At 44.0% G+C, this 12,888-nt stretch overlaps 1 protein-coding gene across 1 annotated transcript in view; it reads right to left on the minus strand.

Moving 5' to 3' along the window:
* Window positions 1-8,159: 8,159 nt before the first annotated feature.
* cmip (c-Maf inducing protein) overlaps window positions 8,160-12,888 on the minus strand; it is a 99,451-nt gene continuing 94,722 nt past the window's right edge. Inside the window, exons 17-21 of the mRNA XM_084334585.1 lie at window positions 12,304-12,351; window positions 11,846-11,992; window positions 11,376-11,481; window positions 10,114-10,184; window positions 8,160-9,255 (exon numbers count right to left, since the gene is read on the minus strand). Of these exons, the coding sequence (XP_084190711.1) occupies window positions 9,202-9,255; window positions 10,114-10,184; window positions 11,376-11,481; window positions 11,846-11,992; window positions 12,304-12,351 (426 nt within the window). The 3' untranslated portion in view covers window positions 8,160-9,201. The remainder of the gene's footprint in view (window positions 9,256-10,113; window positions 10,185-11,375; window positions 11,482-11,845; window positions 11,993-12,303; window positions 12,352-12,888) is intronic.

The following is a 12,888-nucleotide window of genomic DNA, read 5'->3' on the forward strand; positions in this document are numbered from 1 at the left end:
TCCAGTATCAGCAGCAGAGTACTGTATGTGTGCAGAGCGCGGTGCACTGTCTGGAAAATAATAAAATAAAACATTTTATACCTTGAGACTTTGTTGTACTGCATCTATCTATGAAAGATCATCACAATAACAATGTGCTGTGAAACATACTTTCAACTTCCATAATTCATCTCCCATTTCTCACCACAAACTAGACTTTCACACAAAATTAAAACTGCCCTTTTCACATTCCATTTAGCAGATGTCTCTATCTCAAGGAAACAGAAACTGACTTTCATATATTCTGTTTCTCTGATAGGGCTCTAAGTCAAAAGCACAGGCTGTTCTCGCTGATAATTACGGTGGGTTATTGTTTACACAAAGGCAAACCCTCTAGGGCTGTCCCCCATATTCCATTTATCATAATTAATGAGGGCAAACTGACAAGTCAAAAAGAACACAGTCTCACACAACCATTTCACACACCTGACTTTCTGATCATAATTACACACTATTCATTATATTTCCACTTGTCTGTCTGAGTTCAAAGCAAAGCCACAAACATACAATTACATTAATAGCATTCAACACCATCATCCGCTCCAAAGTCATCTTGTGGAAACCAAGGATCAACCCCTCTGTCTGCAACTGGATACTTGACTGCGTGCTGAGCCCCCTCTACTCCCTCTTCACCCACGACTGCACTCCTGTACATGGCACCAACACCATTATCAAGTTTGCAGATGACACAACGGTGGTGGGCCTCATAAAAAACAACTGAGTCTGCCTACAGGGAGGAGGTCCAGCACCTGGCGGCATGGTGCGCCGACCAACAACCTGGCTCTCAACACCAATAAAACCAAGGAGCTCATGCTGTCCTTTTCACCATTCCTGCTTCCCTGCCCAAGCTGCGAAATGCACACATCATCACCTACAAGAACATTAAAAAAGTTAGTACACCAGCCCTGACCAACCTGCTAACCACCCACCTGGCTTCAGCTCCACCCAGCACCCTGGTGGATGGTCTGGCTGCCCACTACAACTCCGCCCGCCTTATCCCGCAGCCTGGACTCTCTTGCCCCCATCAAAACTCGGACTGTCACCGACACCCGTCCTGCCCCCTGGTTCACCACTGAACTTCGCACCTTGAAGGCTGTCGGTCACCAATTGAAGAGGCTCCATAAAAGATCTGGCCTCATTGTCCACCTTGAGCAGTCCTACAAGGTAGCTCTCACCAAGGCCAAAACACAATACTATTCCACCCTCATCAGTAACCAGAAAAACCACCCCAGGACACTATTCTCCACCATCAACCAGCTACTCCGCCCCCTCGATCCCCCCCGCCCGTCAGGTGGCCACGACCTCTGCTCCGGGTTCCTGGTTTTCTTCCAGGACCAGGTAAACACCATCTACCAGCAGCTTGTGGTGCCGTCCTCCCCTTCACTCGCACTTCCTCCTGGATGTCTTCCCCAATTCAGCCTCTCCTCCTTCTCCCCGGTGGATGCTCCTCAAGTTGCCAAGCTTATAGCTTCGGCCAAAGCCTCCACCTGTTCACTCGACCCCATGCCTACTACCCTGGTCAAGATCTGCCTCCATGCTCTCTGCCCCACCATGGTCAACATCATCAACTCCTCACTAGAATCTGGTCTCGTCCCCTCCTGCTTCAAAACAGCCTCTGTCACTCCCATCCTCAAGAAGCCCAGTCTCGACCCAGACGAGCTCAACAATTAACGCCTGATCTCCAACCTTCCTTTCCTTAGTAAAATCTTGGAAAGAGTGGCCACCCAACTCCATCAACATTATGTCCAACCATGAGCTCTATGAGCCTCTTCAATCCGGCTTCAGAACTCACCAGCACAGAGACTGCCCTCATCAAAATCACTAACGACCTCCTCCTTGCAGCTGACTCTGGCCACATCAGCATCCTCATGGACCTTTCTGCAGCCTTTGATACGGTTCCCCATACCATCCTCCGCCTATCTGACCAAGGTTCTGTACTTGGCCCAATCCTGTTCACCATTTACATGCTCCCCCTCGGTCAGATCATCCGCCACCACGGCCTCAGTTTCCACTCCTATGCCAACAACACACAACTTTACCTCTCCACCAAACCATCCACCCAGCTCCCCCCACGCTCCCTTGTCAACTGCCTCCACGACATAAAAACCTGAATGTCATTTAACCTCAAACTAAACAGCAATAAAACTGAGCTCATGGTTGTGGCACCCAAGGACCTTCTCCGGAAGGTTGGAGATCTCACCCTGGACATTGACAGCGGTACCATCTGCCCTTCCCCAAAGTAAGGGGGTCATCCTAGACTCCACCTTTCCTACCAAGCCTTATATCACCTCAGAAACATCTCCAGACTCCGACCATCACTCTCTGACTCCACAGCAGATACCCTCATCCATGCCTTCGTCACCTCCCTCCTGGACTACTGTAATGGGGTCCTGTCTGGGGTTTCAAGCTAAATCCTGGACAGGCTCCTACGTTCAAAACTCAGCTGCCAGTGTTCTCACCCACACCAAACCCTGGCTGCACCTCACCCCCACCCTTATCCACCTTCACTGGCTCCCCATCAAATCCTGCATCAGCTACAAAACCCTCCTTACAAGTCCCTCCATGCTCTGGCACCTCAGTACCTCACTGACCTCCTCCATATACACTCAGTCACTGTCCCTGCTATCCTCAGATATCCTCAGCTCTCCATTCCCCGAACCAGACTGCGGACATTTGGGAACAGAGCTTTCAGTGTGGCAGCTCCTACCCTCTGGAACTCCCTCCCTGCAGAACTCCGCAACGCCCCAACTCTGGACTGCTTCAAGAAACTCCTCAAAAGTCACCTCTTTAAACATGGTCTTTGACCTCAAGCTTCCGATACTTAATGTTGTGTGTATGTCTACCATGTTTGTCTCTTGTCTGTTATTGCCCTATGTAAAGTGACCTTGGGTTTCATGAAAGGCACTATAGTAAAGTTATTATTATTATTATCACTGGTCAAGAAGGCTCACCAGCGCATCTTCTTCCTGAGGAGACTACCTCTCTACCTCGTTTTTGCATTTGTTTGCATCTTGTACTTTAGTTTTGTACATTGTATATTTTGTAGTGTTTGGTCTTTATCCTTTTTTTTTTATTGTATGAAGCACAATCTCTGAAAGCTCATACAGAACCAAGCATTTCACTGTAATGTACATGTACCTTTTTGTGGCAAATAAAACAAAACTTGAGGAAGGCATGCAGCCTTTCCCAGCTTCTTTCCCTCAGCTGACATCTCCCTGAACTCCAGCCCCACATACCATATAAACTCTTGACTCCTACACCCTAGGCTCTGCTACCCATACTGTACGACTCTGAACTATGTTGCCTACTCAATGTATACCTACCTAGTGCTTTCACTGTCTACGGCCCTACACTGTAATCATAATAATCTTACCTATACCCACCTCACTGTAGTCTACCCATATAACTGATTGATAGCATGTACAATAATGCTGTACACAGTATATACTGTATATATATCATTATTGTACATGTTATCAATCAGTTATATATATATATATATATATATACATATTTATTCTTGCTGTTTATATATCTATCCATACCCGCACATAATCCTTTTACATAGATGCTATATCTATATCTGTACATATCCCTTACTTACTCTTACTAGTTATGCTGCTGGCCAGTATGACTACGAGTGTCTTTATACCTGCATCACTGTAGATAATGTACACTTCAACTACATTGGTTGTCATTAAAGAGGAACAGAAACCTCTCCTAGATCATTTTTCAATAAATATTCTCTCATTCATAATAATGGATTTGACTGAATTCACTGTATGTGTGACAGTACCAAAAGCTTCCCCTTGGTTACACCAACGGCTTATTACATTTAGCTGACACTTCTATCCAAAGTGACAACAAGTCAGCAGGAAGGGTACAACTCTGGCAGCTAAGGGTCAGTGATATTGTTCATCAAAAAGTGTTGAACTTGAGTGTTACACTCTAAGTGGCGTGCATAGTATAGACATATTAGAATGATACTGTAGGTAGTAGTAGACATATTAGAATGATACTGTAGTTAGTAGTATAAGGATAGTAACAGTACATAGTGGTAAAGTATATAATAGTAAAAGACAGTAAGAAGGTACGTTTTTATTTTATAAAACGTTTTTATTAATTCAGATATTGATTGAAGAGGTGTCTTTAGTCAACGGCGGAGAATTGGGTGGGTTTCAGCTGTCCTGACAGCGGTGAGAAGTTCATTCCACCATCGTGGAGTGAGGGCAGAGAATAGCCTGCTTATTGGAAGTCAATAAGCCAACACACACACACATTTGAAACATATTCACAGACAGTTTTTATTTTTTGATTGAAATTATTTCACATCATAGTTGTTATTTTTCCTGTTGAAGATCTTTTGTATTTTTCTTTTTTTTTATTACAACAGCCACAGAGCAGCAGCAGCAATAATAATAATAATAAAATAAACCAGCAGATTAAGCAGATCAACAGGGAGCGAAAGGGGGAATGAGAGAGAGAGACAAATGACCCGGCAGCCTTTTCTTCCAACTGCCAAAAAACAAACTACAAGGAATTATGGGAAATAGAGAGGATTGTTTTTTCTTTCGTCAGTCCATCATGTCCATAACTGCAACTGGGGGGAGGGGGTCAACAATTTCAGGAAAGACATGAATGTTTTTATTTATATTAACTAGAGGGAGAGGGGGTTAAGAGATAGAGAGAGGGGGGGGGGGGTTAAGAGGAGAAAGAGAGAAACCAGTGAGGTCAGGGGTAGAAATATGGAGACAGAGGGAGGGGCATGAACCGAAAGCAAAGCATAGTGAGCTCCACAGGATACAGAAATATAACAAAATGGATGAGTTTTTTTTCCACTACCACACTACAAAGGTTCTGTAGTGTGGTATTCTGTAGTGTGGTAGTGAAAGCGTTAACCCTTTGTAGTGTGGTAGTGAAAGGGTTAATAGAACAACCACGTGTCCTCTACAGTAATACAAATAAAAAAACATCCCATTCTATGCAATTCCACCACGCTGCTCCCGGCCTCAACCCCCCAGTTAAACCCAGACCCCACGCACAATGTGAAAAGATATGATAGACAGTCATGGTCATCACCAACAACTTGCTTTTTCACAAATCTGCCGGAATTATTCCTTCCATTAGCCAGTGGTAATTTTACAGGAAGTGGAATTATTTCTCCCATAAACCAGTGGTAAGTTTACAGGAAGTGGGTATGTACAGTCCCCGATTGGTAATTAGGCCGTTAGAAGGGTATATACTGTATTATGACCAGAAGAGGAGGCGGATGTAGCCGGTGTCCCTGCTTGCACCTTCGACCATACTGCTGCCTATTCACCTCCTCTTTGATCCAAGCAGATAGTAACCCCTTCGTTTGGCCTGTAAGAGGTACTAGGGGTTAAATTAGGGTATAGGGTGCGCCTCCCTCAATTAGGCACTATATCTGAAATGTTAAAGAACTAGCCAGGGACATGACAAAACCCTCTGTTCAGGTCCCGTCCTTTCACTCAGGCTGCCTCAACCCACGGTGGTCCACTCAGGCCCACGACTAGATCCCATGACGACACGCAGGACACAAAGATCAGATGGGAATCTTTCCATTTCTTTTTGACCAGTGAAGAATAATGTATAAGAGTTAATACAGATACAGTACTTGGCAGATGCAGTACTTATGCTACAGTCAATTTCAGTCATACTCAATGAACTGCACTCAGGAAGAGCCAGTCAATTGGTTGCACAGGTTGAAGTCTCACATTCAATGCGATTCAATTGTCTGTGGTTTTTCAGTCTGACATGTAACATGATGTCATCACTGGTCCTGTATGTGCTATTCGTGTATCTGCACACTCATTCTGCACACTACTAAATAGTATGCAGTGCTAATATACAAAAATTCAGCATAGCCTCAGACCGTGGTGCAAGATCAACATATGCGACCAAATAATTATGTGTTCCACAGTTGGTTCCATTCTCTGGCATTTCTACTGGTTTTAAGTGTCTGAGCTAGTGTACTCAAAATAGCTACTAAATGTTTAGCAGCATGAGCTTTCAGACACAGTATGCTAAATGTCCCATCATGCATCAGGTTAGGTCAGTGGTTGCTATGGGTAACCTCAAGAGAGCTAGTGATCCGACCCTTTTCATATTTCAAACTTTTTTTTCTTTTTTTCTTCTTTTATAAACAAATAAACAAGGAGTTACAAAATCAAACCATCGGCTGATGTCGGCAACATGCAAAAAAAAAGAAACTAAAAACGACGACAAAACAAGAACAAACGCTTGATTAAAGTGATCAAATCAAACAGGGTCGAAAACAAAAACAAATTATTAAAAGATAACATTTTAGATTACAGTGCACTTTGTGTGAAAAAACTAAACAAAAAAAAACTAAATAATAAATGACCACACGCACACATTGTTAAGATGAAGGCAATGCTAGCCTGCCCAGATGGTAGGCCCTAGAGAAACACACAGAGGAGAAGAGAGAGAGAGAGCGAGGGGAGGCGAGGAGAAAATGATATACACTTGTATATACATTATACAGGATGTGTTAGAGGTCTTAAGCAAGACCAAAGATGGCCGTACACAATGAAGTCTACAGCGTCGACCAGAGAGCTGTCATGGCACCAAATGAATAGGAAACATAGCAACGATTAATAATAAAACTCACGACGGACGGCGTCCAACCCCCCCCCCCCCTTCCAATTTAAAAAAAGATAAAAATAAAAAGTGGATGGAACAGTGGATGGACCCAGTCAGAATCAGGCTGCTGTACGACTCTCCACCTCATCTTTTGACCGCCGTCTGCTTCCTTTTCAACCGTGGCTCTCTGGAGGCTTTTCCCCATGGACTGCGCGTCCTGTTAAAAAATAATCTACTGATGAGATCTGATCTCATCAACAACAATAGATAAAAGATATCAAATATGAACGTGTCCACAATTTCCCAGATAAACCGAAAACGCTGTATACATTTTTTTTTTTTTTAAATAAAGAAAAGACAGTATGCGAACAGATCGAAGCCCAGCTACAAGCACAACGACTAGCAGGGAGACGGACACCTGTGGCTCCCAATGCCAGGGTCTCTCAAACGGTCTCTCCACATTAAGGCTCGTAAGTCATTCGAATGGGGTAACATTTTCAAGAGACCACCAATTCATACAGAATATTCCACTCTGAACCGATTGACTCAATGAATCATTTTGTGTACTCCGTTTACTCGAGAATGCCAGGCAGAAACAAAACTTAAACAACATGAAATATGGCCTTGAAGAAAACACAAAATAAAACTAAACTGAACGAACGCGTTTGGCAAAATGTCCTTTCTTAAAAGAACTGAATATACAAAGGAGGCAACAATAGCGTAGAACGCGAGATTAATATAAACTGCCGGCTGGTGAGCGGTCTCGTTTTACAGGTCCGTTTGATGAGAACAGCTACACCGCCCCACCGGTTCCACAGGTCCGACACCATGACTTAAAAGATCCATTCGTGGGCTTGGTTCCCCTCGCTTGGCTCACTGGTGGAGAAAGAACTCCGGACCCGTCGCCTGTTAGAAAGTGTTTGTCGTGACAAAATGCAGGTTAGGCAGAAAAGATGAGTTTCTAAAAGGAGAGAACTCATAAATACAAGGCGGTCCCAGACCACCGAGCTACTACTAAACAACCGTCCTATTAAATAGTATGGGAGATCATCACTATGTACAATGAAAACAACAACAAATCAAAAAAGGTTTATAAAAAAGAAAAAGAAAGAAATGTTTTCGTTTTAACCATGGTTTTCTCTGTAGAGCAGGGCTCCCGAAAAGTCTGCCTATTCTTTTTTGAAATGTCATCAAGGGAAGATATTCATATATATGTTTTATATATAAACGCACAATATATGAAAGCAGAGATGTCTGGAAAAATATGTTCATTCAAGTTGATAAAAATCGTTGTCTTCTTCTTTCTCTCCAGGCGTGAGTGTTGTCATGTAGGAGGAATAGGCACAGTCTTGCACACTTGTCTTTTTTTATCCGAGGTAGAAGCACCTCATTCACAAACCAAGGACTGAATCCGAACCCAAGAAGATAGAACCCAAACACTAATCCCCCCCCCCCCCCCCCCCCTCCCACCCAAAATAAAATAAAAGACAGTTGAACATGTGTTTTAGAGAAATAGAGAGAGAGAGAGAGCGCTACATTTGGATTCATCAGAGGAGATATCAAAAAGCACTGGAATGTGACCTGGTTAATACAGCCTTCATTAGACAAAGGTACGAGAGATTCCTAACAGGTTCTCAGGGAGAGCGAGGGGGATATAGAGGGACAGACAGACAGACAGAGAGAGACAGAGACAGAGAGAGAGAGAGAGAGAGAGAGAGAGAGAGAGAGAGAGAGAGAGAGAGAGAGAGAGAGAGAGAGAGAGAGAGAGAGAGAGAGAGAGAGAGAGACAGAGACAGAGACAGAGACAGGCAGGTTCCCTAGGGACGAGAGATCAATCAATCCAGAATTTGTCCTCTTGTGTACATCATCACACGCACACACACACACACTCAAGAGAGGAGACACCGGCTGGCAGATGGGATTTAGATCATAATATATAGAAACTGAGCAACCAGGTAAGAACGAGGTAGGGGGAAGAAAAAACCAAAGAGATGTGTTCCATTTGTCAGGGGGACAGTGGGTACACAGGGACATGTCCCATTTGTCAGGGAGACAGTGGGTACACAAAGACATGTCCCTTTTGTCAGTGAGACAGTGGGTACACAAAGACATGTCCCTTTTGTCAGGGAGACAGTGGGAAATTGTACAGTCAATCCCCTGCTCTGATGGTGATGCCACTAAAAAGGAGGTCCTTATAATTCCGATTGACAGGAGAAGGAGGAGACTAGAAAAACAGTGGTGGCTCTAGTGTTGCTCTGAACGCCAGAGAGTTCCTTTCATGTGTTGTTGTTGTTATTGTTGTTGTGGTGGTGGTGGCTGGATGATGACGTCACAAGAGGACGATGGCTCCTCGTTGGACGTCAAAAGACGTGTTGGGGGTGATATGAGGTAATCCTCACGTCAGGAAGATGTCATAGAGTTCCCAGTCTGATGCTGCTGCTGATGACGTCATCACGTGTGTGTATTTGTGTATTAGTAAGCATGTGGGTGTGTGTTTGTGTTCATGTGTGTATTTTATGAATGTGTGAGCGTATTCCATCACCAGGCCTCTGTGTAGCGGACGTCAACCTCTTTCAGATTGGGCAGTTTGGCCTGAGAGAGAGAGACATATATATATAGAGAGAGAGAGAGAGAGAGCGAGCGCGATAGAGAGAGAGAGAGAGAGAGAGAGAGAGAGAGCGAGCGCGATAGAGATAGACAGAGACATAGAGAGAGAGAGAGAGAGAGAGAGAGGGAGAGGGAGAGGGAGAGGAGAGAGAGAGAGAGAGAGAGAGAGAGAGAGAGAGAGAGAGAGAGAGAGAGACAGACAGATAGAGAGAGATATACGTTAGTGGTCAGGGACAAGAAAAGACAACAAAAAAACAAACGTTGTATATGATAATAGTATTCTCTCTAACTCTGCATTCATTCTGCTAGCAACTACATGGGTGCATTTACGCGCACATTCATATTCCAATATCATTCAGATAGATTCAGTTTTAGAATCCCGTTTATAAAAGCCAGGATAAGCTCATACCCCGACAATAGGACACCTGAACATGATCGCTGGGATATGTTGATATTAGCCAGATTATTGAGCCATGTAAACACCTTATCTCATTGATGTTGGATTTTGTAGTCATTGAGAGTTGCAATATTCTGTTCACTCATGTATACAGGCATATTGCATACATCATATACAGGATATGATAAATAGGTGTTAATAATACCTTATTACCCATCTACCATAACTAGGATATGAACTAGGATCCAGAATATTAAAGCATCTCACCTTGAGGTAGCAACAGAAACCTATAGGTCTATAGAGCGTATCACCTTTAAGTAGCAACAGAACACCTATAGGTCTATAGAGCGTCTCACCTTTAAGTAGCAACAGAACACCTATAGGTCTATAGAGCGTCTCACCTTTAAGTAGCAACAGAACACCTATAGGTCTATAGAGCGTCTCACCTTGAGGTCCTCGTATGTATCGGCAGTCAGCTTGGTGCTGTTCATGTTCAGACTACACAGGCTCTTCATGGCTGAAGTAGACAGACAACACGTCAACATTAGATGATTCCATTTCATTACATTAGATTGCATGTTGAAATGTGTCTAGCATCACATGCAGCTCTACTTACAAACAAGACGATCACCCAACAAAACACAGCGGAACAGCAAAATACTGAAAGGGCTTTTTTTCTTTAAAAATAATTTAGTTTTACATCTTTTTCTTTTTTGATCCACTTTTTCTCCCCATTTTCTATTTTTCTCCCATCCCAATTTCGTGTATCCAATTTTTCCCTCCCCTGTCTTGAACATTGCTAGACTATGCCTCCCACAGGTCAGTTGTAGTGAGGACAGAAGCCTTGCATCACGTGTCCCCTCCGGTACAAGAGGAGGCAGCCTGTCGCCAGCCTCAGTGGCAAGGAGTAACGCGTGGGAGGCTCACGCTGCCCCGTCACTTCCTGCTTCCGTCGCACCGGCGTCACCAAACCGACCTGTAGGAGTCGCTGTCCACAACGTCAAATCCCCACCCTCTTAACACTTGCCAATTGTGTTAGTATGAACGACCGGCCAGCCGGTAGCAACGCCGAGAGCTGGGCTCGAACCCAGTGTCTCCTGCATTAGAGGCGAGCGCCTTGCCCACTGCGTCAATCAGCCGCCCTGAATTCAGTTTTACATCTTCAGTTTGAAAGGAGCTGAACGGTTTAAATAATAATAAAGAAAAACATAAAACACAAACTAAGTGGTAGCAGGCTTTGCTGTACATCAAATGGCTTCAACAACAGGCCATGCAGGTGCATCATAACACAGACCCCACTAATCCATTATGAAAATAGTTAATAAACAACTTTTATAATTGTTTAGTTGTTGATTAGTGTGTTCGTTTTTGGCAGCCCTGGGGTTGTTTACATTTGTAATGATTGTAAACAGAGCGTTTACAAAGAGCTGGACATTTCAAAAAGAATACTTTCCAAAAACAACAAGTCAACCAGGAACATAGACTGTATATAAAATATATACATATATACTCAAGTTCAGCAGCTCTCCTGGATGAGGCAACCACATGTGAGTCTGAGTCCGAGTGTGAGTGTGAGTGTGAGTGTGAGTGTGTGTGTGTGTGTGTGTGTGTGACGTGAGTGTGAGTGTGAGTGTGAGTGTGAGTGTGAGTGTGTGTGTGTGTGTGTGTGTGTGTGTGTGTGTGTGTGTGTGTGTGTGCATGCTCTTACAGCTCAGTGCCAGCAGGCCAGCGTCAGTGACTGGTGTCTCACACAGATTCAACACCTGCAGACAGGCCAGATGCTCCGACAGCAACCGTAAACCTGCATCCCCAAACTGAGAGAGAGAGAGAGAGAGAGAGGTAGAGAGAGGGGAGATAGATAGAACTTTGTTAATGTGTGTGTGTACACAGTACCTGTGTAGAGTGAATGTATGTATGTATGTATGTATGTATGTATGTATGTATGTATGTATGTATGTATGTATGTATGTATGTATGTATGTATGTATGTATGTATGTATGTGTGTGTGTCTGTGTGTGTGTGTGTGTCTGTGTGTGTGTGTACCTGTGTAGACCACAGGTTGAGCTGTTTGAGTGAATGCAGCTTGATGAGCTGTGTGTGTGTGTGTGTGTGTGTGTGTGTGTGTGTGTGTGTGTGTGTGTGTGTGTGTGTGTGTGTGTGTGTGTGTGTGTGTGTACCTGTGTAGACCACAGGTTGAGCTGTTTGAGTGACGGCAGCTTGATCAGCTGCTCTGCACAGGCACTGGTGACGTTGGTGAAGGCCAAGCTCAGGTTCTCCAGGTTACCAAAGGAACCAGAACTCAATAACCTGGTCAGGTCAGCATCCTAGTGGAGAGGAGAAGAGGAGGGAGGAGAGGAGGAGAGAGGGGAAGAGGAGGGAGGAGGGAGAGGAATAAAGAAAAGGATAATATGAGTAAGGCGGAGAGAGGATGAGTGAAGGAGAAAGAGGAGAGGGAACGAAAGGAAGGGAGGGGGTGAGAAGAAGAAGATAGAAACAATCGAAAAAAAATCATTCTGATTCAAGTCATAGCTAATATTCCGCCAGAGGTGAAAGAGTTAAAGCATTTTGCCCCCTCGTTGCTTAGCATCAAACTTTTATTGGAGTTAAATTGTGGCCATAAAACATGTTATCTCACCGTGGACTTAGAGGGCAGAGTCAAACGGGTGGGGCCTCCTTTTCTTTGCTGAAGGAGAGATAGTGAGAGGTAGAGAGAGAGAGAGAGAGAGAGAGAGAGAGAGAGAGAGAGAGAGAGAGAGAGAGAGAGAGAGAGAGAGAGAGAAATAGAATGTGAGAGAGAGATAAGGATGGCGATCTGACCACAAGGCCTTGCAATTCCTCATTCAGACAGTAGGTGGTGTCTTTGACTATAGACCACTGGTCTCTAACTGCCAACTGTGCTGGTTTTTGCATGTTGATGTTCACTCGTGAATATTCAATTCAAACATATGTTGATCAGATGGGTAGGTGGAACCACTCGTGCAATAATAACAACCAAATAAGTGAGTTTTAGAATGAGTGCCGTTTTCAAAGGCTCCAAGTTTGCCTGGTACGTAGATTAATACTTCAAGCATCCTTCAAACATCTTTTTAAAAAACCACATTGTTCATATCATACGTTGACTGACAAAGATGCACAGCGCCGCAGGTTAGAGCGCAGGATAAGGACGAACTGCCAACAAACAAAACAGCCATGGACTGCCAAGCGCTGATCCAGTCTGTTG

The sequence above is a fragment of the Notolepis coatsorum genome (assembly GCF_963971535.1).
Source record: "Notolepis coatsorum genome assembly, chromosome: 18".
In the NCBI taxonomy this organism is placed as follows: domain Eukaryota; kingdom Metazoa; phylum Chordata; class Actinopteri; order Aulopiformes; family Paralepididae; genus Notolepis; species Notolepis coatsorum.